The 27,120-nt window shown below is 50.8% G+C and overlaps 1 protein-coding gene across 1 annotated transcript in view; it reads left to right on the forward strand.

Moving 5' to 3' along the window:
- CACNA1F (calcium voltage-gated channel subunit alpha1 F) overlaps positions 1 to 27,120 on the forward strand; it is a 157,796-nt gene that overhangs the window by 26,610 nt on the left and 104,066 nt on the right. The window contains exons 6-13 of the mRNA XM_060253249.1: positions 9,397 to 9,549; positions 10,242 to 10,438; positions 11,132 to 11,235; positions 14,946 to 15,112; positions 18,976 to 19,056; positions 21,323 to 21,413; positions 26,053 to 26,079; positions 26,186 to 26,346. Of these exons, the coding sequence (XP_060109232.1) occupies positions 9,397 to 9,549; positions 10,242 to 10,438; positions 11,132 to 11,235; positions 14,946 to 15,112; positions 18,976 to 19,056; positions 21,323 to 21,413; positions 26,053 to 26,079; positions 26,186 to 26,346 (981 nt within the window). The remainder of the gene's footprint in view (positions 1 to 9,396; positions 9,550 to 10,241; positions 10,439 to 11,131; positions 11,236 to 14,945; positions 15,113 to 18,975; positions 19,057 to 21,322; positions 21,414 to 26,052; positions 26,080 to 26,185; positions 26,347 to 27,120) is intronic.

A 27,120-nucleotide genomic window follows, 5' to 3' on the forward strand; every position in this document is an offset into this window, starting at 1 on the left:
TGAAGAAAGGTTGAAACGCTTAGGGCTCTTTAGCTTGGAGAAACGTCGACTGAGGGGTGACATGATAGAAGTTTACAAGATAATGCATGGGATGGAGAAAGTAGAGAAAGAAGTACTTTTCTCCCTTTCTCACAATACAAGAACTCGTGGGCATTCGATGAAATTGCTGAGCAGACAGGTTAAAACGGATAAAAGGAAGTACTTCTTCACCCAAAGGGTGATTAACATGTGGAATTCACTGCCACAGGAGGTGGTGGCATCCAAAAGCATAGCCACCTTCAAGAAGGGGTTAGATAAAAATATGGAGCAGAGGTCCATCAGTGGCTATTAGCCACAGTGTGTGTGTGTGTGTATATATATATATATATTTGGCCGCTGTGTGACACAGAATGTTGGACTGGATGGGCCATTGGCCTGATCTAACATGGCTTCTCTTATGTTCTTATGTTGATGTACTGAGCGTTGGATTCAGTATAAGGTGGCTTGGGTGTGTGCGGCTGAGTGGCGAAGAGCATGTGCTTTCTATGCAGAAGTCGCAGGTTCAATCCTTGGCATTTCCAGTTAAAAGGACCAGGCAACAGGTGATGGGGAAGACCCTGGAGAGCAGCTGCCGGTCTGAGTAGGCAATACTGACCTTGATGGACTATTGGCCTGATTCAGTAGAAGGCAGCTTCCTTTGTTCATATGAACAAAGTGGATCAGTTCAGACTGATCAGGCCAATGGCCTGATCAGGCCAATGTTGGATCAGGCCAATGGCCCATCCAGTCCAACACTCTGTGTCACATAAGAACACAAAAGAAGCCATGTTGGATCAGGCCAATGGCCCATCCAGTCCAACACTCTGTCACATAAGAGAAGCCATGTTGGATCAGGCCAATGGTCCATCCAGTCCAACACTCTGTGTCACACAGTGGCCAAAAAACCCAGGTGCCATCAGTGGAGCCAGGACACTAAAAGCCCTCCCACTGTGCCCCCCCAAGCACCCAGAATACAGAGGATCACTGCCCCAGACAGAGAATTCCAACAATACACTGTAGCTAATAGCTACTGATGGGACCTCTGCTCCAGATGTTTATCCAATCCCCTCTTGAAGCCATCTACACTTGTAGCTGCCACCTCCTGCAACAGTGAATTCCATGTGTTCATCACCCTTTGGGTGAAGAAGGACTTCCTTCTATCTGTTCTAACCCAACCACTCATCAGTTTCATTGAGTTCTCGTATTGTGAGAAAGGGAGAAAAGGACTTCTTTCTCTACTTTCTCTATCATCTCTCATCTGGAGATCAACTGTAACAGCTGGAGATCTGCAGCCCATACACACTGGCAGAGGTCGCTTTGTAGAAAAATAGGTGGCGGAGCTCATCCGGGGATTGTTATGCAGCTGCACCTACTATTCAATGGACAAGGTGGGGAGGAGGAGGGGGAACCCTCAGAAAGGTTCAGGAGCTGCGCTCTTGTGAGCTCCCGCTGAATCCGAGGCCTGCACACGGGCTTTCCTCAAGGGGAGGACTAGATATCAGAGCCAGTATTTTTTAACTGTATTTTTTTTTTGCGAACCCAGAATCCTAGGATGAATACCGTTAGAAAAAGGAAAGTTTTGTGTTCCAATGCCCAGGGCCGGCCCTGCCGCTAGGCAAGCTAGGTGTCTGCCTACGGCGCTGGCCTTCTAGGGGACACCAAATTGGGCACACACTGCCCCCCCCCAGACTCTGTCACATTATCACTGCAGGGAGGGTGGTTTGCCAGAAGCTAGCCTTGGCTAGGGTGCCAGACAATCTAGGGCTGGCCCTGCTGACATTATGGGATGTTGATAGATCCAAGCGGGCAGCCGTGTCGGTCTGAAGCGGTAGAACAAAGTAGGAGTCAAGTGGCACCTTTAAGACCAACGAAGTTTTATTCAGAACGTCAGCTTTCGTGTGCTCCAGGCACGCTTCATCAGACGAGGAATCAGATACAGCGAGCAGGGCTATATACAGCTGGTCGACAGTTTTTTAGAATGCAAAACGGTACAAATTTAAGACCCAACGACAGAATAGTAACATGAACAAATTGAGCAAGACTTTGATCTGGGTAGCACGAGTATGAGAAAGCAATAAAACAGTAATATGTCCAAATGTGAGAACGTTTGCTAATCACTCTATTGTATATAAAAAAGGTCAAGGTAGTCCCCTGTGCAAGCACCAGTCGTTTTCGACTCCGGGGTGACGTTGCTTTCACAACGTTTTCACGGCAGACTTTTTACGGGGTGGTTTGCCATTGCCTTCCCCAGTCATCTACGCTTTCCCCCTAGCAAGCCGGGTACTCATTTTACTGATCTCGGAAGGATGGAAGGCTGAGTCAACCTGAACCAGCTTCCGCCGGGATCGAACTCAGGTCGTGAGCAGAGGGCTCCGACTGCAGTGCTGCAGCTTTACCACTCTGCGCCACGGGGCTCTTATCTCTTGTATAAGCCTGGGCCAAAAAGAGGGCATTTCTTTCTCAGACGTTTTTCCCCATCCAACTAATTTACCTTATAACGTGTAACCTACGTATAGTTTGCCATTAGAAGAAAAATACATTAAAATATAGTGGAAGATGGGTTTAGTATACGTAATGAGATAAATAGCCAGTATCCCTATTTGAGTATGTCAAAAAGAGAGTGATGTTCTTGTCGATAATGAGATGACATTCTTTTGCTTGAGGGGCAACCTTGAAAAATTGTATCCCGGACCGTGGGCCTTCTCTTTTTTCCCCCACTTAGGATCAAAATGAGCTCATGAAGCAATGTACACTAATAGGATCTGAGCAGGCTGTGACTAACCAGGAAAGAGATCGCAGGGTCAGGGTGAATAACTCAGCGGAAAGGTCAACTCTCAGATGGTGGTGGCAGCGGTTTTAAAAAAGAGAGAGGCAAATTCCATTCTAGAAAGCGGGAGAAAATCTGCCAGTATCATAACGCTGTCATACGAATCTATGGTGCGGTTGTATTTTTTGGACACTGTGTCTGTTTGGGTCATCCCATCTCGAAAAGAACAGCACAGAGCAGGAAAAGGCAACAAATGACAATGAAAGAATCAGAGCACTTGCCTTGTAAAAAAAAAAAAAGGCTAAAATTTTGGACTTCATTGTCCAGTTTCCGATTCCAGTAACCTTTAACGACGTAACAATAGCTTGCGGACTTCATAGCCTAGAGGACACAATAGGGATGTCTCCTCTATCATCCAGGAGTTCTGGACAGATATGATGTCATACGCAGATAAAAATATCCGAATGTCCTTAGAAGGAACCTGGGAAGGCCGACTTGCCACATTCCAACGTAACATTTTTATTGGGAGGGATAGTCAAACCGAGGAGTGGATGGTTAAGTCAAAACTGGGGTGAACATTGGGTGTTTTCAAGAACAAATCATAACAGTAGGTTCCGGGGGTACAGGATGGATTTCAGTCGAGATTTGTAAATTCTCCATAGGCAATGAAAGGAAAGGATGGTTTTAATTTCCCCACTTGCTGTGAGCAGGTAAGGCTGATCAAACTGGATTGCAGGATATCACCTGCCTGTCAAGGGGCCTTGCCATATATTTCTTGGGGCCTCGGGTTCTATGTTCTCTGTAACTGTATTGGGAATAGGGATGCCAAGTCCCCCGCAGCCTCTGGCATCATCGCGCAAGTGACGTCATCGCACCAGTGACTTTGCACGCCGGCAGCTCTAGGAGCTTCTGGGGAAACTCTATGGTTTCCCCCGGACACTCTAGCAATTTGGGAGGGAAAACTTTGTGGTACAATAGGTACCATAGAGTTTCCCCTCCCAGCTTGCTAGAGTGTCTGGAAAAACCATAAGAGTTTTCCTGGAAGCTTCTCGAGTGGCTGGCACGCAAAGTCATCGGCATGATGACATCACTACGAGTGCTGCCAACATGCCGGTGACGTCAGGGGAGGACCCCCCGTGCTGGCCCAATGTGGGCTGGTGGGTTGAGAACCTACAGGACAGGGGAACCTCCACGCGGCCCAGGAACTTGGCAGCCCTAAATGGGAATGTTGAGGGAGTATACACTGTGCTGCTTTTGCCTGCTTGTTTTCTCTTTTGTTTGTAACACATGAAGTACTCGCTCTACCCTGGTAGGGAGGTTCACGTCGGGAATCCAAGGACATGATATCTCCTAGCCAGGGCTTTTTTTTTTGAAGCAGGAACTTCTTTGCATATTAGGCCACACACCCTGATGTAGCCAATCCCCCAAGAGCTCACAGGGGTCTTAGTACAGGGTCTGCTGTAAGCTCCAGGAAGATTGGCTACGGGGGGGGGGGGGAGGTGTGTGTGTGGCCAAAGATGCAAAGGAGTTCCTGCTACAAAAAAGGCCATACTCCTAGTAGAGACTCTTAGCACCTGGTAGCACGCAATGGGGGGGGGCTGAGTGAGAAACTGTTACCGTTGCTTTGTGCGGGCTTTTCACTCTGAATTCTGGGGGGCTGGTAACGGCCCTGGAGAGGGTATGTAGATCTGGCTCTCTAAGGTATAGCCCAAGGGTGGCCAAGCTTACTTAACATAAGAGCCACATAGAATGAACGTCAGACGTCTGAGAGCAGCAAGACATAAGCGTCAATTGTCCGAGAGCTGCGGGAAGGAAGGGAATAGATGAGGAGGGAAAGGTGGAAGGAAAGCAACTTTAAATGCCAGCTGGCTTGGCTTGGAGGAGTGATTTAAAGAGAGAGATGCTTTCTCCATGCTGGCCAACGGCGCAGTGGGGGCTTTGAGAGCCACACAGTATGTATGAAAGAGCCACATGTGGCCCCCAAGTCACAGTTTGGCGACCCTGATATAGACCCTTCCAGTCCACATTTAGACTGGTTTCCCCACAGTTGCTCACGGTACGGATAAGAGCCCTGGACGAGCCAGTCCTGGTCCCTGGGCTGCATGTTTGACATGTCTGGGTTGGAGTGTTCAACTAGGATCTGGGAAGTTCGAGTTCAAATCCTCACTCTGCCATGGACACTTGTAGAGGGTGTGAGCAGAGGTCCATCAGTGGCTATTAGCCACAGTGTGTGTGTGTGTATTGCCCACTGTGTGACACAGAGTGTTGGACTGGATGGGCCGTTGGCCTGATCCAACATGGCTTCTCTTATGTGACACAGAGGTTTGGACAGGATGGGCCATTGGCCTGATCCAACATGGCTTCTCTTATGTTCCTATGTGACACAGAGTGTTGGACTGGAGGGGCCGTTGGCCTGATCCATCATGGCTTCTCTTATGTGACAGAGTGTTGGACTGGATGGGTCATTGGCCTGACCAAACATGGCTTCTCTTATGTGACACAGTGTTGGACTGGATGGGCCGTTGGCCTGATCCATCATGGCTTCTCTTATGTTCTTATGTGACACAGAGTGTTGGACTGGAGGGGCCATTGGCCTGATCCATCATGGCTTCTCTTAGGTTCTTATGTGACACAGAATGTTGGACTGGATGGGCCGTTGGCCTGATCCAACATGGCTTCTCTTATGTGACACAGAGGTTTGGACAGGATGGGACATTGGCCTGATCCAACATGGCTTCTCTTATGTTCCTATGTGACACAGAGTGTTGGACTGGAGGGGCCGTTGGCCTGATCCATCATGGCTTCTCTTATGTGACAGAGTGTTGGACTGGATGGGTCATTGGCCTGACCAAACATGGCTTCTCTTATGTTCTTATGTGACACAGTGTTGGACTGGATGGGCCGTTGGCCTGATCCATCATGGCTTCTCTTATGTTCTTATGTGACACAGAGTGTTGGACTGGAGGGGCCATTGGCCTGATCCATCATGGCTTCTCTTAGGTTCTTATGTGACACAGAATGTTGGACTGGAGGGGTCATTGGCCTGATCCAACATGGCTTCTCTTATGTTCTTATGTGACACAGACTGTTGGACTGGATGGGCCATTGGCCGGATCCAACATGACTTCTCTTATGTTCTTTTGTGACACAGAGTGTTGGACTGAAGGGGCCATTGGCCGGATCCAACATGGCTTCTCTTATGTTCTTCTGTGACACAGAGTGTTGGACTGGAGGGGCCATTGGCCTGATCCAACATGGCTTCTCTTATGTTCTTCTGTGACACAGAGTGTTGGACTGGAGGGGCCGTTGGCCTAATCCATCATGGCTTCTCTTATGTGACACAGAGTGTTGGACTGGATGGGTCATTGGGCTGGCCTGACCAAACATGGCTTCTCTTATGTTCTTATGTGACACAGTGTTGGACTGGATGGGCCGTTGGCCTGATCCATCATGGCTTCTCTTATGTTCTTATGTGACACAGAGTGTTTATTTATTTTTTTATTTTTTATTTATTTATCTGGGATTTATATCCCGCCCTTCCCACCGAGTGGCTCAGGGCGGCTTACAACATATGTAAAACTAACATAAAAATAAATTACACTTTAAAATTAACATTTCATATTAAATAATTAAAATCCAACATTTGTTATAAATATACATATCGTTAAAAATCAGACAGCGGTCGTGAAGCTACACTCTATTCAAATTCAAATACTGATTCGGTTGAGTGTTGGACTGGAGGGGCCATTGGCCTGATCCATCATGGCTTCTCTTAGGTTCTTATGTGACACAGAGTGTTGGACTGGAGGGGTCATTGGCCTGATCCAACATGGCTTCTCTTATGTTCTTCTGTGACACAGAGTGTTGGATTGGAGGGGCCATTGGCCGGATCCAACATGGCTTCTCTTACGTTCTTATGTGACACAGACTGTTGGACTGGATGGGCCATTGGCTGGATCCAACATGGCTTCTCATATGTTCTTATGTGACACAGAGTGTTGGACTGGAGGGGCCATTGGCCTGATCCATCATGGCTTCTCTTAGGTTCTTATGTGACACAGAGTGTTGGACTGGAGGGGCCATTGGCTTGATCCAACATGGCTTCTCTTATGTTCTTATGTGACACAGAGTGGTGGACTGGATGGGCCATTGGCCGGATCCAAAATGGCTTCTCTTATGTTCTTATGTGTACTCATTTTACCCACCTTGGAAGGATGGAAGGCTGAGTCAACCTCGAGCCGGGCTACCTGAACCCAGCTTCTGCCGGGGATCGAACTCAGGTTGTAAGCAGGGCTTAGGATTGCGGTACTGCAACTTTAACACTCTGCGCAGGAAAGAAGGAAGGCAGGCAGGAAAGAAGGCAGGCAGGAAGGGAAAGGAAAGGAAAGGTCCCCTGTATTGTAAATATTGTAAAAGGTAGAGGTAGTCCCCTGCATAAGCTGCAGTCGTTTCCGACTCTGGGGTGATGTTGCTTTCACAACGTTTTCGTGGCAGACTTTTTACGGGGTAGTTTGCCATTGCCTTCCCCAGTCATCTACTCTTTCCCCCAGCAAGCTGGGTGAGTCTTTTGACTGAGCTTGGAAGGATGGAAGGCTGAGTCGACCTCGAGCTGGGCTACCTGAACCCAGCTTTCGCCGGGGATCAAACTCAGATTGTGAGCAGAGCTTAGGACTGCAGTACTGCAGCTTTACCACTCTGTGCCACGGGGCTCTTATAAACAGCATAAGGAAAAGGAAAGGTCCCCTGTGCAAGCACCAGTCATTTCCGACTCTGGGGTGACGTTGCTCTCACAACGTTTTCGCAACAGACTTTTTACAGGGTGGTTTGCCCTTGCCTTCCCCAGTCCTCTACACTTTCCCTTCAGCAAGCTGGGGACTCATTTGACTGACCTCGGAAGGATGGAAAACTGAGTCAACCTCAAGCCGTGTTGTGTCTTGCATTTCAGTCCTGAAATTACAACACAGCGGACGCTACGGAGGTGACCAGTGGAAGTCCACTGGTCCCCGGATGTTGCTCCGCAAATATGCTCCGCCAATCAAGATCTGTGGTGGGAAGTTTAACTGGCCAGGATTGGACATGGCCTGACTGAGGGTTGTTCTGGGGTATGTATATAATCGGGACCCGGCCCGCGTTGCCTTGCGATGTACTCACTAATAAAGCATGTTGCCTTCAACACGTCTCATCACTCAGTACATTACAAGCCGGCTACCTGAAAACCCAGCTTCTCCCAGGGATCGATCTCAGGTCATGAGCAGAGCTTAGGACTGCAGTACTGCAGCTTCAACACTCTGTGCCACGGTGCTTTTTATGTCTTGAAACATAAGCTAATGTACCGCATGGCAACCGCTACAGAGCCGACCCAGGGAAACCCACGGGTCCCCGGATGTAGCTCGCTAGACGCCCCGCCCATCTAGATCTGTGGCGGGAAGTTTAACTGGCCAGGATTGGACTGGTCAGACTGGGGGGCAGTTCCGGGGAATGTATATAAGCGGGACCTGGCCCGCGTGTTCTCTCTCTTGTAATGTACCACCAAATAAAGCATGTTGTCTTCAACCCGTCTCGCAACTCAGTACATTACAGGGCTCTTATAAACATCATAAGGAAAAGGAAAGGTCCCCTGCGCAAGCACCAGTCGTTTCCGACTCTGGGGTGACGTTGCTCTCACAACGTTTTCACGGCAGACTTTTTAACGGGGTGGTTTGCCATTGCCTTCCCCGGTCATCTGCACTTCCCACCCCAGCAAGCTGGGGACTCCTTTTACTGACCTCGGAAGGATGGAAGGCTGAGTCAACCTCGAGCCGGCTACTTTGGCAGCCCTACAAGATGGTAAAACATTAAAAATGGCAAGGGATCTTGACAAATGCGTCCTTCAAGCCGCAGGCTGGTTTGACTTGGAGAATAATATATAATAATAATAAATTTTATTTATATCCCGCCCTCCCCGCCTAGGCAGGCTCAGGGCGGCTAACAACAGTTCAATAAAATTATACAATATACAATATACAATATAAGGTGATTTAAAACAACATTTAAATTATACATTAATTTAAAACAACGATCTAAAAACCAGTTCCAACTGTCTGGGTCGTTTCATAGTTTAAACGGCGGTGATCTTCCTGATGTTATTCTGTACACTTATATTATGGCAGGGGTCACTAGATAAATCGTTGGTGGATTAAATAGCCATCCTATCAACGTCTACAAAAGCCTGCTTGAAAAGAATGGTCTTACAGGCCCTGCGGAATTGGTCCAAATTCCGCAGGGCCCGTACTTCCTCCGGAAGTTGATTCCAAAGGCACGGGGCTATAACAGAAGATGAAAAGAGACAACTGCCTTCACCAAACTGGCTGACGGAGCAGCGGGGGCTTCAAGAGCCGCACAACCCGCATGAAAGAGCCACATGTGGCTCCCGAGCTGCAGTTTGGCCACCCCTGGCCTAACTTAACCTACCTCACAGGGTTGTTGTGAAGATAAAGTGAAGGAAAGCAGAACCATGTAATCTGCTTTCCGTGGGGTGAAAGGTGGGAGATAAACGAGGCAAATAAATCGAATCTGGAACCAGCAGAGGCTGTGTTGCATGTTGACTCCTTGCTTTCCTCCCCTCCTGCCAGGCCTGCACATTGTCTTGAACTCCATCATGAAGGCCATGGTGCCCCTCTTGCACATCGCGCTGCTGGTCCTCTTCGTCATCATCATCTACGCCATCATCGGCCTGGAGCTGTTCATCGGGCGCATGCACAAGACCTGCTACATTATTGGCTCAGGTAGCGTTGCTGGAGGGAGGGAATAGGGTTGCCAAGTCCAACTCAAGAAATAGCCTTGGTCCGTCAAAGTCACTCTTGTCTATTCAGACGGGTCGTGGCTCTCCAGGTTCTAAGGCAGAGGTCTTTCCCATCATTTAATGCCAGATCTTTTAACTGGAGATGGTGTGTGTTGTGTATGGGGATTGATCCTGGAACCTTCTGCATGCCAAGTACAGGCTCTACCAAAGAGCCATGTCCTTCCCCAGGCCATTTTTGTGCTTTTTTGAATGCCTCACCTCAACGGAGAGAGCTTTTGGAGAGTTCAGCATATGTTCACAAAAATGGGCTGCATAGATTGCCTCCCTCCCTCCCTCCCTCCTTCCTTCCTTCCTTCCTTCCTTCCTTCCTTCCTTCCTTCCTTCCTTCCTTCCTTCCTTCCTTCCTTCCTTCCTTCCTTCCTTCCTTCCTTCCTTCCTTCCTTCCTTCCTTCCTCTCTCCTTCCCTCCCCTCTCCTCCTCTCTCCTCTATCTCCTTCCCTCTCCTCTCCCCTCCTCTCCTCTCCCCCCTCCCCTCCTCTTCGCTCCTCTTCGCTCCTCTTCTCTCCCCCTTGCCCCCTTTCTTCGATGTTTCTTTTCTTTTAAAGCAGTTTACAAAGCCTTGCCCCTCTTCCTCAGTTTTTGCCAGCCACCTCTGAGTCTTTTGTGCTGTTGCAGAGCTGGAAGCCGAGGAAGACCCTTCTCCCTGCGCCTTCTCCGGGCACGGCCGGGAGTGTACGGTGAACAACAGCGAGTGCCGCGGCAAGTGGGAAGGGCCCAATGGGGGCATCACCAATTTCGACAACTTTTTCTTTGCCATGCTGACCGTCTTCCAGTGCATCACCATGGAAGGCTGGACTGATGTCCTTTACTGGGTGAGTTGGCATCCCCAGCCCGTTGGGGGTGGGGGTGGGGGAACAACAGTGCTGGTATCTCCAGACCTCAGATTCAGCAGGAGCTCACAGGAGTGCAGCTCCTGAACCTTTCTGAGGGTTCCCCCTCCTCTTCCCCATCTACCTTGTCCATTGAATAGGAGGTGCAGCTGCATAACAATCCCTGGATTAGGAGAGCGGGCAGCCAGCCAGCCCCCAGGGGCTTTGCCACACCCCCAGCAGCCCTCATTAACCCCTGGAGAAGCCCACACCACCCTTTCTTCCCTTCTTATGTGATTTTGGGCAGTGGGTGGCTTTCTGGCCTTTTGACTGGGGGGAGGCAGCCCAGGAGAGCCCCAGGCAAGGGAGGCCTGCTTGGGTTAGATCAGGGGTGGGGAACAGTGGCTCTCCAGATGTTTTTTTGTCTACAACTCCCATCAGCCCCAGCCATTGGCCATGCTGGATCTCTAACCAGCCCAAGATGGATCTCTAACCAGCCCAAGCAGGCCTCGCTTGCCCGGGGGTCTCCTTTCTTGCATTGGGTTGCTTTTGGTTGGGGGGGGGCGTGGCACATGCTAATGAGTTATGCTAATGAGCTCCACCACATATTTTTCTACAAAACGGCCCCTGGGTATCTCCCCAAAGCAATTCCTGTACTTGCACTCCCTGACATCTTCTTCCTTCTCTCTCCCCCAGATGCAGGACGCGATGGGTCATGAGCTGCCATGGATTTACTTTGTCAGCCTCGTCATCTTTGGCTCCTTCTTCGTGCTCAACCTGGTTTTGGGCGTGCTCAGTGGGTAAGTTTGATTCTCCTGGAATTACACCTGATCTCCAAACTACAGGTATCCTTTTAGAGTTGCCAGGTCCATTTTGAGAAATATCTGGGGACTTTGGGGGTGGAGCCAGGAACCTTTGGGGGTGGAGCCAGAGCAAGGTTATGACAAGCATAATTGCACTCCAGAGGGAGTTTCGGCCATCACATTTAAAGGAACTCCACACTTTTAATGCCTTCCCTCCTTTGAAAATAATGAAGGATTGGAGGCACCTTTTGGGGGGGCTCATAGAATTGGACTCCCTGGTCCAATCTTTTTGAAACTTGGAGGGTGTTTTGAGGGTGTTTTTGCTATGCTACAAATTTGGTGCCTCTGCCTCAACAAACAGCCCTCCCCCCCAGAGCCCCAGATACCCACTGACCAATTTGCCATTATAGCCTGTGGCAGGGGTCGGGAACTTTTTTTCTGCCAAGGGTCATTAAGAACATAAGAGAAGCCATGTTGGATCAGGCCAGTGGCCCATCCAGTCCAACACTCTGCATCACATAAGAACATAAGAGAAGCCATGTTGGATCAGGCCAGTGGCCCATCCAGTCCAACACTCTGCATCACATAAGAACATAAGAGAAGCCATGTTGGATCAGGCCAGTGGCCCATCCAGTCCAACACTCTGCATCACATAAGAACATAAGAGAAGCCATGTTGGATCAGGCCAGTGGCCCATCCAGTCCAACACTCTGCATCACATAAGAACATAAGAGAAGCCATGTTGGATCAGGCCAGTGGCCCATCCAGTCCAACACTCTGCATCACATAAGAACATAAGAGAAGCCATGTTGGATCAGGCCAGTGGCCCATCCAGTCCAACACTCTGCATCACATAAGAGAAACCATGTTGGATCAGGCCAGTGGCCCATCCAGTCCAACACTCTGCATCACATAAGAACATAAGAGAAGCCATGTTGGATCAGGCCAGTGGCCCATCCAGTCCAACACTCTGTGTCACATAAGGACATAAGAGAAGCCATGTTGGATCAGGCCAGTGGCCCATCCAGTCCAACACTCTGCATAAGAACTCACATAAGAACATGAGAAGCCATGTTGGATCAGGCCAATGGCCCATCCAGTCCAGCACTCTGTGTCACACAGTGGCCAAAAAAAACAAAAACCCAAGTGCCATCAGAAGGTTCACAAGTGGGTCTAGAAGCCCTTCCACTTTGCCCCTCCCCCACAAACACCAAGAATACAGAGCATCACTGCCCCAGACAGTTCCAATAATATACTGTGGCTAATAGCCACTGATGGACCTCTGCTCCATATTTTTATCCAATCCCATCTTGAAGCTGGCTATGCTTGTAGCCGCCACCACCTCCTGTGGCAGTGAATTCCACATATTAACCACCCTTTGGGTGAAGAAGGACTTCCTCTTATCCGTTCTAACCCGACTACTCAGCAATTTCATTGAATGCTCATGAGTTCTTGTATTGTGAGAAAGGGAGAAAAAAACTTCTTTCTCTGCTTTCTCCATCCCATGCATTATCTTGTCAACCTCTATCATGTCACCCCACAGTCGATGTTTCTCCAAGCTAAAGAGCCCCAAGTGTTTTAACCTTTCTTCATAGGGAAAGTGTTCCAAACCTTTAATCATTCTAGTTGCCCTTTTCTGGACTTTTTACAATGCTATAATATCCTTTTTGAGGTGCAGTGACCAGAATTGCACACAGTATTCCAAACGAGACCGCACCATCGATTTATACAGGGGCATTATGATACTGACTGATTTGTTTTCAGTTCCCTTCCTAATAATTCCCAGCATGGTGTCGGCCTTTTTAATTGCAATCGCACACTGTCTTGACATTTTCAGTGAGTTATCTACAGCAACCCCCAAGACCTCTCTCTTGGTCAGTCTCTGCCAGTTCATTTGGATAATTATAACATCATATGCGGGCCATAGAAAATTATCAACTTAAAAAACTGCTCCTCTAAGGGAGAACGATACAGGCCAGCAAAATTAATGCAAATAATTCTTTTTCTATTTGAAATCATGTGGGGAGAACCTAATTTGGCACAGACACGTCACACACCCCGGCCTGCAGCCCTAGGCAAATGCATAGATCCAGGGCTTTTTTTGTAGAAAAAACCCAGCAGGAATCATTAGCATATTAGACCGTATCCCCTAATATGAGCATATTAGGTCACACACTCATTAGCATATTAGGCCACAGCAGGGCTTTTTTGTAGCAGGAACTCTTTTGCATATTAGGCCACACACCGCTGATGTAGCCAATCACCCAAGAGCTTACAGTAGGCCCTGTAATAGGAGCCCTGTAAGCTCTAGAAGGATTGGCTACATCAGCAGGGTGTGGTCTAATATGCAAAGGAGTTCCTGCTACAAAAAAAGCCCTGGGCCACACTATCTGGGATAACCAAGTGTAAATTGAATTGGTGGTAGCTGTCTCCCACCCCTACACCTGCCACCCTTCCCTTCATGCAGAAACTGCAGCTGCTCCCAGCAGACCTTTAAAGGCACCCACATATCCCAGCAGCAGTCCTTCCCAATGCCCACCACTCAGGCTCCACAGAAAGAAAGAGAGAGGAAGGAAGGGAGAAAGGGAAAGAAAGAAATGGGGGGAAGAAAGGGAAATGAAATGGAGGGAAGAAAGGGAAATAAACAAATAAAGAAATGGGGGAAGAAAAAGAAATAAAGAAATGGGGGGGAATGGGGGAAGAAAGGGAAATAAAAAATGTGTGGGAGAAATGGAAATAAAGAAATGAGAGAAAGGGGCAATAAAGGGAAATGAAGAGAGGAAGAAAGGGGACTTAAGGGAAACAAAGAAATGGGGGGAAGAAATAGAAAGAAAGGGAAATAAAGAAATGAGGGGGTAACTTACCTGAACTGTTACAGTGACTTTTCCAGGCCCCGCAGCAATCCTGGCCAGCTAGCCATGCCCCATGATCCCTGCTGGCCAGCTGCACAGTGCGGCTGCACCTCACAATCCTCACTGGCCAGCTGGGCCCCAGGGAGGATTCCACGTGGCTCGGCTTGGCCCAGCAATCCCTGAGGGCCAGACTGCATGATCTCGAGGGCCGTGACGTTCCCCACCCCTGTTTAAGGCCGACAATTTTTTATTCAGAATGTAAGCTTACACACAAAAGCATTCTTAACCACTGGTGGGCAGTGGTTAAGAATGCAAAGCAGTATAAAGTTCAAATCCAATAGCACAATAGCAAAATTAACAACTTCAGAAAACCTTTGATCTGGGTTGTATTAGCATGGGAAACCACTAGAACAGTCACATGTCAGAATGCGAGAATGTCTGTTAACTATTCTATTGCTAATAAGCCTGGCTCAAAACGAGGGCATTTCTTTCCCGGAAGTTTTTCCTGTCCAACTAATTTACCTTTTAACACGTAACATAAATATATACATCATTCTAGTTTGTCATTAGGGAAAAAAACACATTAAAATATAGTGGCGGATGGGTTTAGTATATGTAAACAGCCAATATCCCTTGTTTGGGTATGTCAAACATACTTCTCCGCTCCCGGCTGTGCCTCATGAGCTCTCCGGCTGTGCCAGACACTGGCGACCCACCAGCATCAAAGGCTGTATTGACAGCAGGTGAGCTTCACATCTGAGGAGATGTTCCCAGCTCCCTGATCAACAGCCGTGTGTGTGTGTGTGTGTGTGTGTGTGTGTGTGTGGCTAATTTGACCCACCCCTTCCCCCGCAGAGAATTCTCCAAGGAGCGAGAAAAGGCCAAAGCCCGGGGCGACTTCCAAAAGCTACGAGAGAAGCAGCAAATGGAGGAGGACCTGAAAGGCTACCTGGATTGGATCACACAGGCCGAAGACATTGAGCCCGATGACGAAGGCGACGAGACGGATGACAAGCACAACCGTAAGGGCTCCTGCAGCCGTCCTTTCGTGGTTAGGCTTGCCAATCCCCAGGTGGGGGCAGAGGATCCCCCAGTTTGGAGGCCTTCCCCCCACCCAATGTGTGTGTGTGTGGGGGAAGTCTGCTGGGCACGTCATTACTCCCTATGGAGACCGATTCCCATAGGATATAATGGTGAATTGATCCGTGGGTATCTGGGGCTCTGAGAGGGGCTGTTTTTTGAGGTAGAGGCACCAAATTTCCAGCATACCATCCAGTGCCTCTCCTCAAAACACCCTCCAAGTTTCAAAACGATTGGTCCAGGGGGTCCGATTCTATCAGCCCCCAAAGAAGATGCCCCTATCCTTCATTATTTCCAATGGAGGGAAGGCATTTAAAAAGTGCGCGGTCCCTTTAAACGTGACGGCCAGAACTCCCTTTGGAGTTCAATTGTGCTTGTCACAGCCTTGATCCTGGCTCCACCCCCAAAGTCCCCAGATATTTCTTGAATTGGACTTGGCAACCCTACCCCCCCCCCCCCAGCCCCATTTTGCCACACAACAGTACTCTGCTGTGTCAGGGAGACGGTAGAGCTGGCGGCCTGGATGCTACCATCTGGGCCTTGTGGCAGCTCTGGGTGAGGGGATTAGAGAGGAATCAATCTGGGCCGCAGCAAGACGAGATTAGCAGGAACCGCGAGGAAATCACCAGCTCGTGAAAGGCTCCCACTCGGGGTGGAAAAGAGAGAGACGGTCACGTCTGGGCTGAGGTGAGCGGAAGAACCCCAGCTTCCGGAAGCGTGTGGGTCGTGCCCAGCGGGTGTCAGGAACGGAGTAGGTGGGCAGACCGTTCACCCCCCTTGTGCCTTTCTCTCGCCATTTCTGTTCTTTCTCTCCTTCCCTGCTTCCGGGGACGGAAGAGACACGGAGGGTAAGTTCTTCCCTCCAGCCATGCCCGGAACCAGCCAATTAGTAGTATCTTATACTTGCATTTGCCCTTGCCCACAGTTATCATCTGCGGCAGGAGAAGACGCCACAGAGCTCTCTGACACCGAGATAATTAGATTTGGGTCTTGTCAACCACTTGGGGGTCACCGAGCCAGTGGCGATACTGGCTAAGGCAAGAAGGGCAGACGCATGTTTATAAATGCAGTGGATCTTCCGTTCTTAAGCCACTGGTCTGTTTTTGAGAGGCAGCGTGGTTCAGAATGGCAGAGTCAAGGGCGGAATTCTAGCAGGAGCTCCTTTGCATATTAGGCCACACCTCTCTGATGTAGCCAATCCTCCAGGAGCTTACAGAAAAGAGCCCTGTAAGCTCTCGGAGGATTGGCTACATCGGGCTACGTGGCCTAATATGCAAAGGAGCTTCTGCTAGAATTCCATCCCTGGGCAGAGTCTCATCTGGGGAAGAAGAACAGTTGGTTTGTATACCCTGCTTTTCTGCACCCTAAGGAGTCACAAAGCAGCTTACAATCGCCTTCCCTTCCTCTCCCCACAGCCGGGAGCTTGTGAGGCAGATGGAGCTGAGAGAGTTCAGAGAGAACTGTGACTGGCCCAAGGTCACCCAGCGGGCTCCAAGGGGGAGGAGGAGTAGGGAATCAAACCTTGCTCTTCAGATTAGAGCAGGCCCATAGCTACAAGGGGGGCTGTGGAGGCACAGCCCCCTGACTGCTAGGCAGGGCCCCCTGACTTGGGGCCCCTAACCAGCCTCCAGTGCCTTGGCTGCATCCTTCTCCATTCTGCCGTTGTCATACACTGTTGCTTCTGCTTGCTTAGGGGCCGGAAGAAATCTCTGACCCCCCAGCAAGCAGAAACAACAGGGCACTTTCTGAGCCCAGGACTGAAAGTTAAGCTCCCTGTTGCTTCTGCTTGCTGAGGGGCTGGAAGATAACTCTGACCCCTCAGCAAGCAGAAACAACAGGGCACTTTCTGAGCCCAGGTCTGAAAGTTAAGCTCCCTGTTGGTTCTGCTTGCTTAGGGGCTGGGAGAAATCTCTGACCCCTCAGCAAGCAGAAACAACGGGGCACTTTCCGAGCCCAGGTCTGAAAGTTAAGCTCCCTGTTCATTCTGCTTGCTTAGGGGCTGGAAGAAATCTCTGACCCCCCAGCAAGCAGAAACAACGGGGCACTTTCAGCGCCCAGGACTGGAAGTTAAGCTCCATGTTGGGCTGACGTTGGGCTAGAGGGCGCCTGCAAGAAGAGGCCATTCTGGCCCTCAAGTGGGGCGGTGGGGGTAGGGGGCGGATGGCTCCATTGCAGACAGGGCAGGGTAGGGTAGGCTGGAGCTCACAAGTGGAGGTCCCGGCTGCAGTCCGGGGCTCGGGATCAGTGGAGAGGTGATGTTTGTCTGCAGGGGTTTTCTGGCCTGGTCTCGCTGGCCACCTGAGTGAGGGTGGGAGCTGCGCTTGGGCAGCCTCGACTCGCCCTCTGACAGGAAGAAATCCGAATTGGAGGTCTTGTAGCCCCAGAAGTCAGTTGCGACTTGGTGGCGCCTTCCACCCTCCCCCCCTTGTCCCGCTGGGCTTGCCTAGCTGGAGCATGCTACAGGTAAGGGCAGGAGACCGTGCGGCACTTATCTAAACCTGTGAGTGGCTCCCCACCAGAGCTACTGGAAGAGGGGTGGAAAGGGATCACCTTGGGGCAGCTGTGGGGAGGGGGGAGGCTGTATGGCAGTGAGCTGGCAGCTTTCCTCCTCAGCGGTGGTAGGAGAGAAGGCCATGGAGGTTGGGGCCACTATGTGCTCCCTGAAAAAAAATCAGGGCCCCCCAGTTCTTCAAATCCTGGCTACGGGGCTGGATAAGAGTCCATCGCCCTTAACCACTACACCATGCTGGCTCTCAGCACGTTTGCCTCACTCCTCCGCACGAAGCCAGCCACAAACCGATTCCCCACTAGCCTTATGCCGCTCTCGCTCTCCTCTTCTCCGCGGGGCTTCCGCCGGATGTCGCACTCTCTGCCCCGGGGCTGCAACTCACTCCGCCTCTTTCGCGCAGCAAAGAGGATCTTCTAAAAACCGATTCCTGTTTCCCGCGCGAAAAAAGGCAAAGCTAGTTGCAGCCCCGGGGCAGATAGTGTGAAATCCGACGGAAGCCCCGGGGAGAAGAGAGCGGCAGAAGGCTAGTGGGGATTCGGTCTGTGGCTGGTCTCGTGCAGAGGAGTGAGGCATCCAACCTGCTGAGAGCCAGAGTTTTTAGAAAGTGGGCAGGATCCGGTAGGCGTTTGCCTAGCAACGCTTCTGATTGGCTGTGCAGGTTTTTTTTTTTTTAAAAAAAAACAACGTTTCTTTGAAAGCAGCTGCTGCCACAGCACAAGGAATTTCACTGTGTGATCGAAGGTAAGCCACGGCCACCATTTTGTGACAGGCCCCGTCTCCTGCAGCAGCCATTTGGGCCTGCACCCACCCATGCTGTATCATCATTCCAAAGGTCCCACAGGCTCAAAGAGGTTGGGGACCTGTCTCCATCTCAGAAACAGAGACAAGTTTGGGAGACCTAGGGGTTTTTTTTGTAGCATGAACTCCTTTGCACATCAGGCCACACACCCCTGATGTAGCCAATCCTTCAAGAGATTACAGTGGGCCCTGTAAGAAGAGCCCTGTAAGCTCTTGGACGATTGGCTACATCAGGAGGGTGTAGCCTAATACGCAAAGGAGTTCCTGCCACAAAAAAAGCCCAGGAGACCCAACACGGAGGCAAACAAACAAACAAACAGGGACTTCGATTCCTCAGAATGTAACCCCTTCCCCTTTTCTCTGGCATCTTTGTCCTATAACTCATACCGGTTTTATTTTTTCCCCCCCCTCCATCCATTTTCACTTGCCCGTGTTCTTTTCCTTCTTCCCCCCTCTCCTCCATTTATCCTTTTATCCACGGCACCTCTCTTACGGAAGGCATGTCTGTGGCCGACCTGACGGGGAAGAAGAGAGGCAAGAAATGGTTCAAACACAACCACCACTCCGCTGATCTTCACAGTAATTTCCTCATTTTCCTTTTTTCTCGTCTCCACCTTTCAGTCCCTTTGAGGTCTAAGCAGCCCAAGAGATTCCATGTTTCCATTCCATCCCCCCACCTGTGCTCCACCCAGAGTCCACGGTGATCTAACTGAACTCAGACATTTAGCCTCCTGTTCTTTATTCTGGTTTGTTTGGGAACCACCAGATTTTCTTCTGCTTTATGGCCATCATGTTGCCAATCCATTGACTAGAGCTGCCAAGCCCCTGGTCCGGACCACATTGGGCCGGCGGGGAGAACCTCCCCCTACATCGCTGGCACAATGACATCACCGGGAAGTGATGTCATCACGGCGGCCACTCTAGGCGTTTCCAGGAAAACTCTATGGTTTTCCCAGATGCTCTAGCCACTTGGGAGGGAAAATTCTATGGTACAATAGGTACCATAGAGTTTTCCCCTCCCCAATGGCTAGAGCGCCTGGAAAAACCATAGAGTTTTCCCAGAAACAGCTAGAGCGGCCGCGCACAATGTCACCAGCGTGATGATGTCACTTCCGAGTGACGTCATTGTTTTGCACATGCGTGCGAAAGTCCTCCACTGCAGACAGCAGGGGACTTGGCAACCCTACCATTGACAAATTGAAATTTTAGTCCGCTTGGGACCGGGTTCACTATGATATAACCTTCTTCCAAATATCATAAAAGCAGGATCAGGCCAATAGGCCTTCTAGGTCAGGGGTCCACAACAGGGCACCCGTGGGCACCAAGAAGCCCGCCAGCATCTTTCCTGACACCCACCAAGTGCTTTGGGAAAGTCGGCAGCTCAAGGATCTTCCCTGTGTGACCATTGGTTAGCTGCCACAGCCGTTTTGTGGTTGGCTCCATCTTTTGTGGCAGCCATTTTCTGGCCACCATTTTGTGGCTGTGCCCACCACACGTTGTCAGAATTCCAAAGGTGCCTGCAGCCTGAAAAGGGTTGGGGACCCTTGATCTAGACCATCATCCTGTCTCACAGAGCAGCCAACCAGTTTCCCTGGGCGACCAGCACGTAGGGAGTGTAGGGAGGCCAAGACCTTCCCTTTGATATTGCTTCCCAGCCCTGGAGTTAAGAATCTGCTGTCTCTTAGTATGGAAGTTCTCTTTAGTCACCAAGATTTCCCCACATGTTTTGGTTTTATTGTACTGTTATATGGTCTTAATCTGTAAATTATTAACTGTTTTTAACCTATGTTGTTTTCCGCCCTGAGCCCACCTATGGTAAAGGGTGGAATATAAGCCAACAAAAAAATAAATAAATAAATTCATTTTCCTCCCTTGTCTGATTCTGGCGCTTCGAGGGGTTTTCTTTGTTCTACACGTGTCCTGCTTCCTCTAGTGGTTGATTCAATATTACATTGCTTTATATCCAGCATAAACCCTGCAGTTTACATCTGCAGGGAGTCACATAAAGTGATGTAATATCTAATCAACCACTAGAGCAGGGGTGTCAACATGCAGCCTGGGGGCCAAATCAGGCCCTCGGAGGGCTCCTACTAGTTTTAACTAGTGACCTTTCTGGAGTGTCAAACATGTGGTCCAGGGGCCGAATCAGGCCTCCGGGAAGCTCCTATCAGGTCCCCAAGCAACTAGATGTCATCTGCTTCCTTCTCCCTCTCTTGCTTCCTTCTGCAAAAGAGCTTGCTTTGCCAGGCTTGCTCAAGCGCACAGGAGCTACAGAGTAAAACCTCTTTTTCCTCCATTGGCTGAGACTCCTCCTTTGGGGAGGAAGAGGGGAAGGAGAGCTTGTTCTGCCAGGCTCTCTCAATCGCACAGCAGAGCTACTGAGCCCAGCCTCTCTTCCTTCTATAGGCTGAGGCTCCACCCACTCTTGGTCCCCTGGGGAAGGAAGGAAAGAGCCAGAGCTTCCTTTGCCCAGTTCCCTGGATCCCACAGGAGAAATACAAAGAAAGCACCTTTAAGGCCCGGCCCGACAAGGTTCCATTTATGCCTGATCTGGCCCTCATAACAAATGAGTTCGACACCCCGGCACTAGAGGGAGCAAACCACCTGGGGAACAGGCCGCCCTGCGGCAGCCATTTTGTGATGGCACCCATGATCCTGTGTCAGAATTCCAAAGGTGCCCATATGCTGAAAAAAAGTTGGAGGCCCCGAGTTTAAATCTGTAACGCACCCCGAGTCCTTCTGAACGGGGCCTGACTGATTCCCTCTGAGTGGGAATCAGTCGTGTTGTCTGAATGCTGTCTGCTAGGTGGAAGAAAAACGCAACAACTTGTGTATCTCTCCCCAGCCAGTCTTGCTGCCAGCGAAACCGCGTCTGTGAATACGGAGAACGTTGGGGACGAAGACCATCCTCCAAACCGTTGCTGCAACATTTGCTTGTGAGTTTCGCCTGACCGAAGCGACGAGGGTGGGAAGAGAAAGCGGGCCGATGCAAAAATTCTTCACGCGTTGGGGCACATCAGCCTAGGGTTGCCAAGTCCAATTCAACAAATATCTGGGGACTTTGGGGGCGGAGCCAGGAGACATTGGGGGCAGAGCCAGGAGCAAGGGTGTGACAAGCAGAATTGAACTCCAAGGGAGTTCTGGCCATCACATTTAAAGGGACAGCACACCTTTTTAAATGCCTTCCTTCCATAGGAAATAATGAAAGATAGGGGCACCTTCTTTTGGGGCTCATAGAATCGGAACCCCTGATCCAATCGTTTTGAACTTGGGGGGTACTTTGAGGAGAGGCACTAGATACTATACTGAAAATTTGGTGCCTCTTCCTTAAAAAAACAGCTCCCCCAGAGCCCCTGAAACCTCCAGATCAGTTCCCCATTATACCCTATGAGAATCAATCTCCACATAGGGAATAATGAAGTGCTCAGCAGACGTTTCCCTCCCCCCCCCCACCTCTGTTTCTGGCCACTCTGCAGGGAGGGATCAGCCTCTCTACTCACGAGTTGCTGCCAACTTCTTCCAAGTAACACAGACACCCCATCCCAAGAGGAAGCCTTTCAATTGGAGACTGAAGCCTCTGGAGGTGGAAAGGCACATGGTCCTCTGGGGGCGGGGCTTCCCCCCGCTGGCCAGCTGACTGGGGCCAGGAAGGAGCCTGGGAAAGCGGAAGAACCCCCGCTGGGACCTGGGGATTGGCAAGCCTACCCTAGTTAGCCCCGTAGCTAAGAGTCACAGGTGGCGGGGGCCATAGGGGAACCCTGGGGGTGAAAGCGAGAAGCTTGAAAGGGTGGGGGCCAGTGTGATTTAAATTGCACGTAAACTAAGATTCCCCTTCTACCTTTCCTGGAGTTCAGTCTACAGTGATCAGCTTCGATTCCAAAGTTCACAAGAAGGCTGATACGTATCTCTGCTCTCCCTCCTCATTTCCCTGCTTTCCTGCACCCTTCCCAAATAGGAGCAGCAGGGAACGCATGCGGTTTGTGCACGCTGGCTGAGGGAGACATGTCCTGGCCACCCTCCTCCCTTCCTGGAAGAGCCAGTTTGGTGTAGTGGTGAAGTGTGCGGACTCTTATCTGGGAGAACCAGGTTTGATTCCCCACTTGCAGCTGCTGGAATGGCCTTGGGTCAGCCACAGCTCTCGTAGGAGTTGTCCTTGAAAGGGCAACTGCTGTGAGAGCCTTCTCAACCCCACCTACCTCACAGGGTGTCTGTTGTGTTGGAGGAAGGGAAAGGAGATTGTAGGCCACTCTGAGACTCTGTCCTGAAAGGGTAGCTTCTGGAGAGCTCTCTCAGCCCCACCCACCTCACAGGGTGTCTGTTGTGGGGGAGGAAGGGAAAGGAGATTGTAGGCCACTCTGAGACTCTGTCCTTGAAAGGGCAGCTGCTGTGAGAGCCCTCTCAGCCCCACCCACCTCACAGGGTGTCTGTTGTGGGGGAGAAAGGGAAAGGAGATTGTGAGCCGGTCTGAGACTCTTTGGAGTGTAGGGCGGGATATAAATCCAAAATCATCTTCTTCTTCTTCCTCTCCCTTCCCACCCTGAAAGGACTCTAGCTGCCCTTGCAGCCTGTGCAATCCAGGGGTCTCTCCTCCCACCCACCCAAGAACTGGCTGTTCAGGCTCATGGCGGTGGAAAACAAGGCAGCACGTGGAGCCCCCAGTTCTTCATGGCCAGACTAAGGGCTGCTGGGAGCAGGGGGTGGGGGGCGGGGCTGGCTGCCCACCTACCCTCCCAACTTTCAGAATCTGACCGCCCACCCAACTCTGCTCAGAGTGCTTCAGGGGAGAGCTTGCCGGTGCCGCTGCCTGTTTCATGTGCTGAGGCAATCCGGGGGAGGGGGCCCGAGCGGGGAGCCAAGGCTTGGGGAGGGGGCCTGTAAAATCCACAAGGAGGCTAGGCCCCCTGGGCCCCATAGGGCGCCACCGGCCTGGTTCTGAAGGGGATTTTTCTGCAGCTGAAGGTGTGATAAAGGAGCAGTAGGTGGCTCTGCTTTCTAAATGATGAGGATTTCGCAATCTTACTACCGAAGGGAAACTGGATGCTTTTTATCAGCCAGCGCCATGCATTTTGCTTTTGCTCTAGCTGTGGCACTCGCAATAGGCTTGCTCCTGTGATGTAATCACGCACAGCAATTTGAACCCAACGTATTTCACTCTGTCGACTCATTCTTTCCTGCTTCTGCTCTTTCCCAGCAGGCAAAAGCAGCAGGGCCGGATCGACCCATTTTTTTAAGTGGGGGCAAAACTAAAAAACGGTGTCCAAAAAATGGTGTGTGGGGTGTGTGCCCACAGCCCCTGGCAAGGCACCCCCCCAACCATGCAAAGCAGCCCCAGTCTTCCGCCCCCCCCCCCATAGGCGCCTGCCCTTTTTTTCCTTCCCAGGTCGGTGAACAGACCCGGGAAGGAAAAGGGGGCAGGGGGAGGCACCGCGGCATTTGCTCCATCCTTGACTCTGAGGACAGCGCAAATGCCACCGGGACACCCTCGTTTTCTCCTGCCTGAGTATGTGCACAAAGACCCAGGGAGGAGAAAGGGGTGGGGGACATCTGAGGACAGTGCACACGCCACCGGGATGCCCTCTCTTTCTCTTCTCCAGATCTATGCAAACAGATCCGGGGAGGAGAAAGGGCTGGGGGTGGCGTTTGTGCCATCCTTGGCTCTGAAGACAGTGCATACACCGCCGGGACACCCTCTCTTTCTCCTTCCCAGGTCTGTGCTCCCAGACCCAGGGAGGAGAAAGGGGCGGCGGCAGTGTTTGCGCCATTCTCGGTTCCAAGGACGGGGCGAACACCGCTGGAAAACCCTCGCTTTCTCCTACCTGGGTCTTTGCACACAGTCTGCGCTTGTCACAGCCTTGCTCCTGGCTCCACCACCAATGTCTCCTGGCTCCACCCCCAACATCTCCTGGCTCCACCCCCACAGTCTCCTGACTCCACCCCCACAGTCTCCTGGATCCACCCCCAAAGTCACCAGCTGTGCCTCCCCATGCTAGGGTTGCCAGGTCCAACTCAGAAAATAGCAGGAGACTTTGAGGGTGGAGCTGGGAGACTTTAGAGTGGAGCCAGGAAATAAATTTCCCGTGAATACAGTCATCATTTCTTCACGTCCCCCCCAGCAGCTAAACTTCCACTAAATGAAAATGAACACACACACTCTCACAAAACAGCCAAAATAAACAGTTAGCAAGCACACACTTTTGTGATGTCGCTGGAGCAATTTACTCATGGGAGTTGCTGAATGTAACCATCTGCTGTATTTCCGTCAAGTTCTTCAGGAAAATGAAAGAACAGCCAAGGGCAGGAGTGTCAAACATGCAGCATGGGGGCCAAATCAGGACCCTGGAGGGCTCCTATCAGGCCCCCGAGAAACAGGCTGACATCTGCTTCCTTCTCCTTCTCTCTTGCTTCCTTCTGTATCACAGTTTGCTTTGCAAGGCTTGCTCAATTGCACAGGAGCTACAGAGCAAAACCTCTATTTTCTCCATTGGCTGAGGCTCTTCCCTTGGGGAGAAAGAGAGGGAGGCAGATTTGCCAGGCTCTCTAAATTACACAGCAGAGTTTCTTAGCATGCAGAATGTCCCAGGTTCAATCCCCGGCATCTCCAGTTGAAAGGACCAGGCAGGAGGTGATGGGAAAGATCTTGACCTGAGACCCTGGCTCAGTGGCAGAGACTCTGCTTGGCATGCAGAAGGTCCCAGGTTCAATCCCTTGCATCTCCAGTTAAAAGGACCAGGCAGGAGGTGATGGGAAAGACCTTGACCTGAGACCCTGGCTCAGTGGCAGAGCCTCTGCTTGGCATGCAGAAGGTCCCAGGTTCAATCTCTTGCATCTCCAGTTAAAAGGACCAGGCAGGAGGTGATGGGAAAGACCTTGACCTGAGACCCTGGCTCAGTGGCAGAGCCTCTGCTTGGCATGCAGAAGGTCCCAGGTTTAATCCGCAGCATCTCCATTTGAAAGGATCAGTCAGGAGGTGATGGGAAAGACCTTGACCTGAGACCCTGGCTCAATGGCAGAGCCTCTGCTTGGCATGCAGAAGGTCCCAGGTTCAATCCCTGGCATCTCCAGTTGAAAGGACCAGGCAGGAGGTGATGGGAAAGACCTTGACTTGAGACCCTGGCTCAGTGGCAGAGCCTCTGCTTGGCATGCAGAAGGTCCCAGGTTCAATCCCCGGCATCTCCAGTTAAAAGGACCAGGCAGGAGGTGATGGGAAAGACCTTGACCTGAGACCCTGGCTCAGTGGCAGAGCCTCTGCTTGGCATGCAGAAGGTCCCAGGTTCAATCCCCGGCATCTCCAGCTAAAAGGACCAGGCAGGAGGTGATAGGAAAGACTTTCACCTGAGACCCTGGAGAGCCACTGTTAGTCTCAGTGCTGGATAAAACAGCTTAAAGATAAGAACCCTCTTCTAAATTTGGCAGCATATCTGTAAAGTATGATATGCTGTCACCGTCGATGGCATTTATCCGCGAACAGCGGTCCTTGCACCACAGATAAGAGCACCCAGCTTTCCAAGTGGGTGAGAGAGCTCTGCAACTGATGGCTTTGTGATGACCACTCTTTTTATGTCTGCTGTTTCACAGGGGCAGGTTCTGGAAGACGAAATCCGGGTGAGTAGCTTGTCCCCTCTTCCCACCTCCTGCAAACCTGGCCTGGGTAAACTGCTCTCTCTGGCCTTTTATCAGCGGCTTCTGTCCTCTTTTTTGTCCACCGCAGCCGCCAATTGCGACGACTGAACCGCCTCTTCCGGAAGAAGTGCCGCCTTGCTGTCAAATCCGTCTCTTTCTATTGGATGGTCCTACTGTTGGTCTTCCTCAACACCCTCACCATTGCCTCTGAGCATTACAATCAACCTGACTGGCTCACAGAGATCCAAGGTGAGGGAGGCAGCTAAGCTCTGGCTAGGGACCATCCTTTATTATTATTTCCAGGGGTGGAATTCTAGCAGGAGCTCCTTTGCGTATTAGGCCACACCCACCTGATGTAGCCAGTCCTCCAAGAGCTTACAAAAAAGAGCCTTGTCAGCTCCAGGAGGATTGGCTCCATCAGGGGTGTGTGGCCGAATATGCAAAGGAGCTCCTGCTAGAATTCCACCCCTGTTATTTGTTATTTACTTTATTTATATACCCGCCTTGTATGAAGTAGTGGTTTGATGCAGGGCTTTTTTTGTAGTAGGAACTCCTTTGCATATTAGGCCACATACACCTGACGTAGCCAGTCCTCCGAGAGCTTACAGGGCTCTTCTTACAGGGCCTACTGTCAACTCCAGGAGGATTGGCTACATCAGGGGTGTGTGGCCTAATATGCAAAGGAGTTCCCAAAGAAGCCCTGGGGTGATGTAGTGGTTAGGAATGGTGGACTCTAATTTGGAGAACCTGGTTTGATTCCACACTCCTCTGCATGCAGCCAGCTGTATGACCTTGGGTCATCTCAGAGCTCTGTCAGCCTGAAGGATAAGAAGAAGAGAGATTGGATTTATACCCTGCCCTTCACTGCCCAAAGGAGTTTCAGAGCGGCTTACAATCTCCTTTCTCTTCCCTTCCCCACAACAGACACCCTGTGCGGTAGGTGGGGCTGAGAGAGCTCTGACAGAAACTGCTCTTGAGAGGAACAGCTCTGAGAGAACTTGGAACTGACCCAAGGTCTCTCCA

Source organism: Heteronotia binoei, chromosome 13, assembly GCF_032191835.1.
Source record: "Heteronotia binoei isolate CCM8104 ecotype False Entrance Well chromosome 13, APGP_CSIRO_Hbin_v1, whole genome shotgun sequence".
Classification (NCBI taxonomy): domain Eukaryota; kingdom Metazoa; phylum Chordata; class Lepidosauria; order Squamata; family Gekkonidae; genus Heteronotia; species Heteronotia binoei.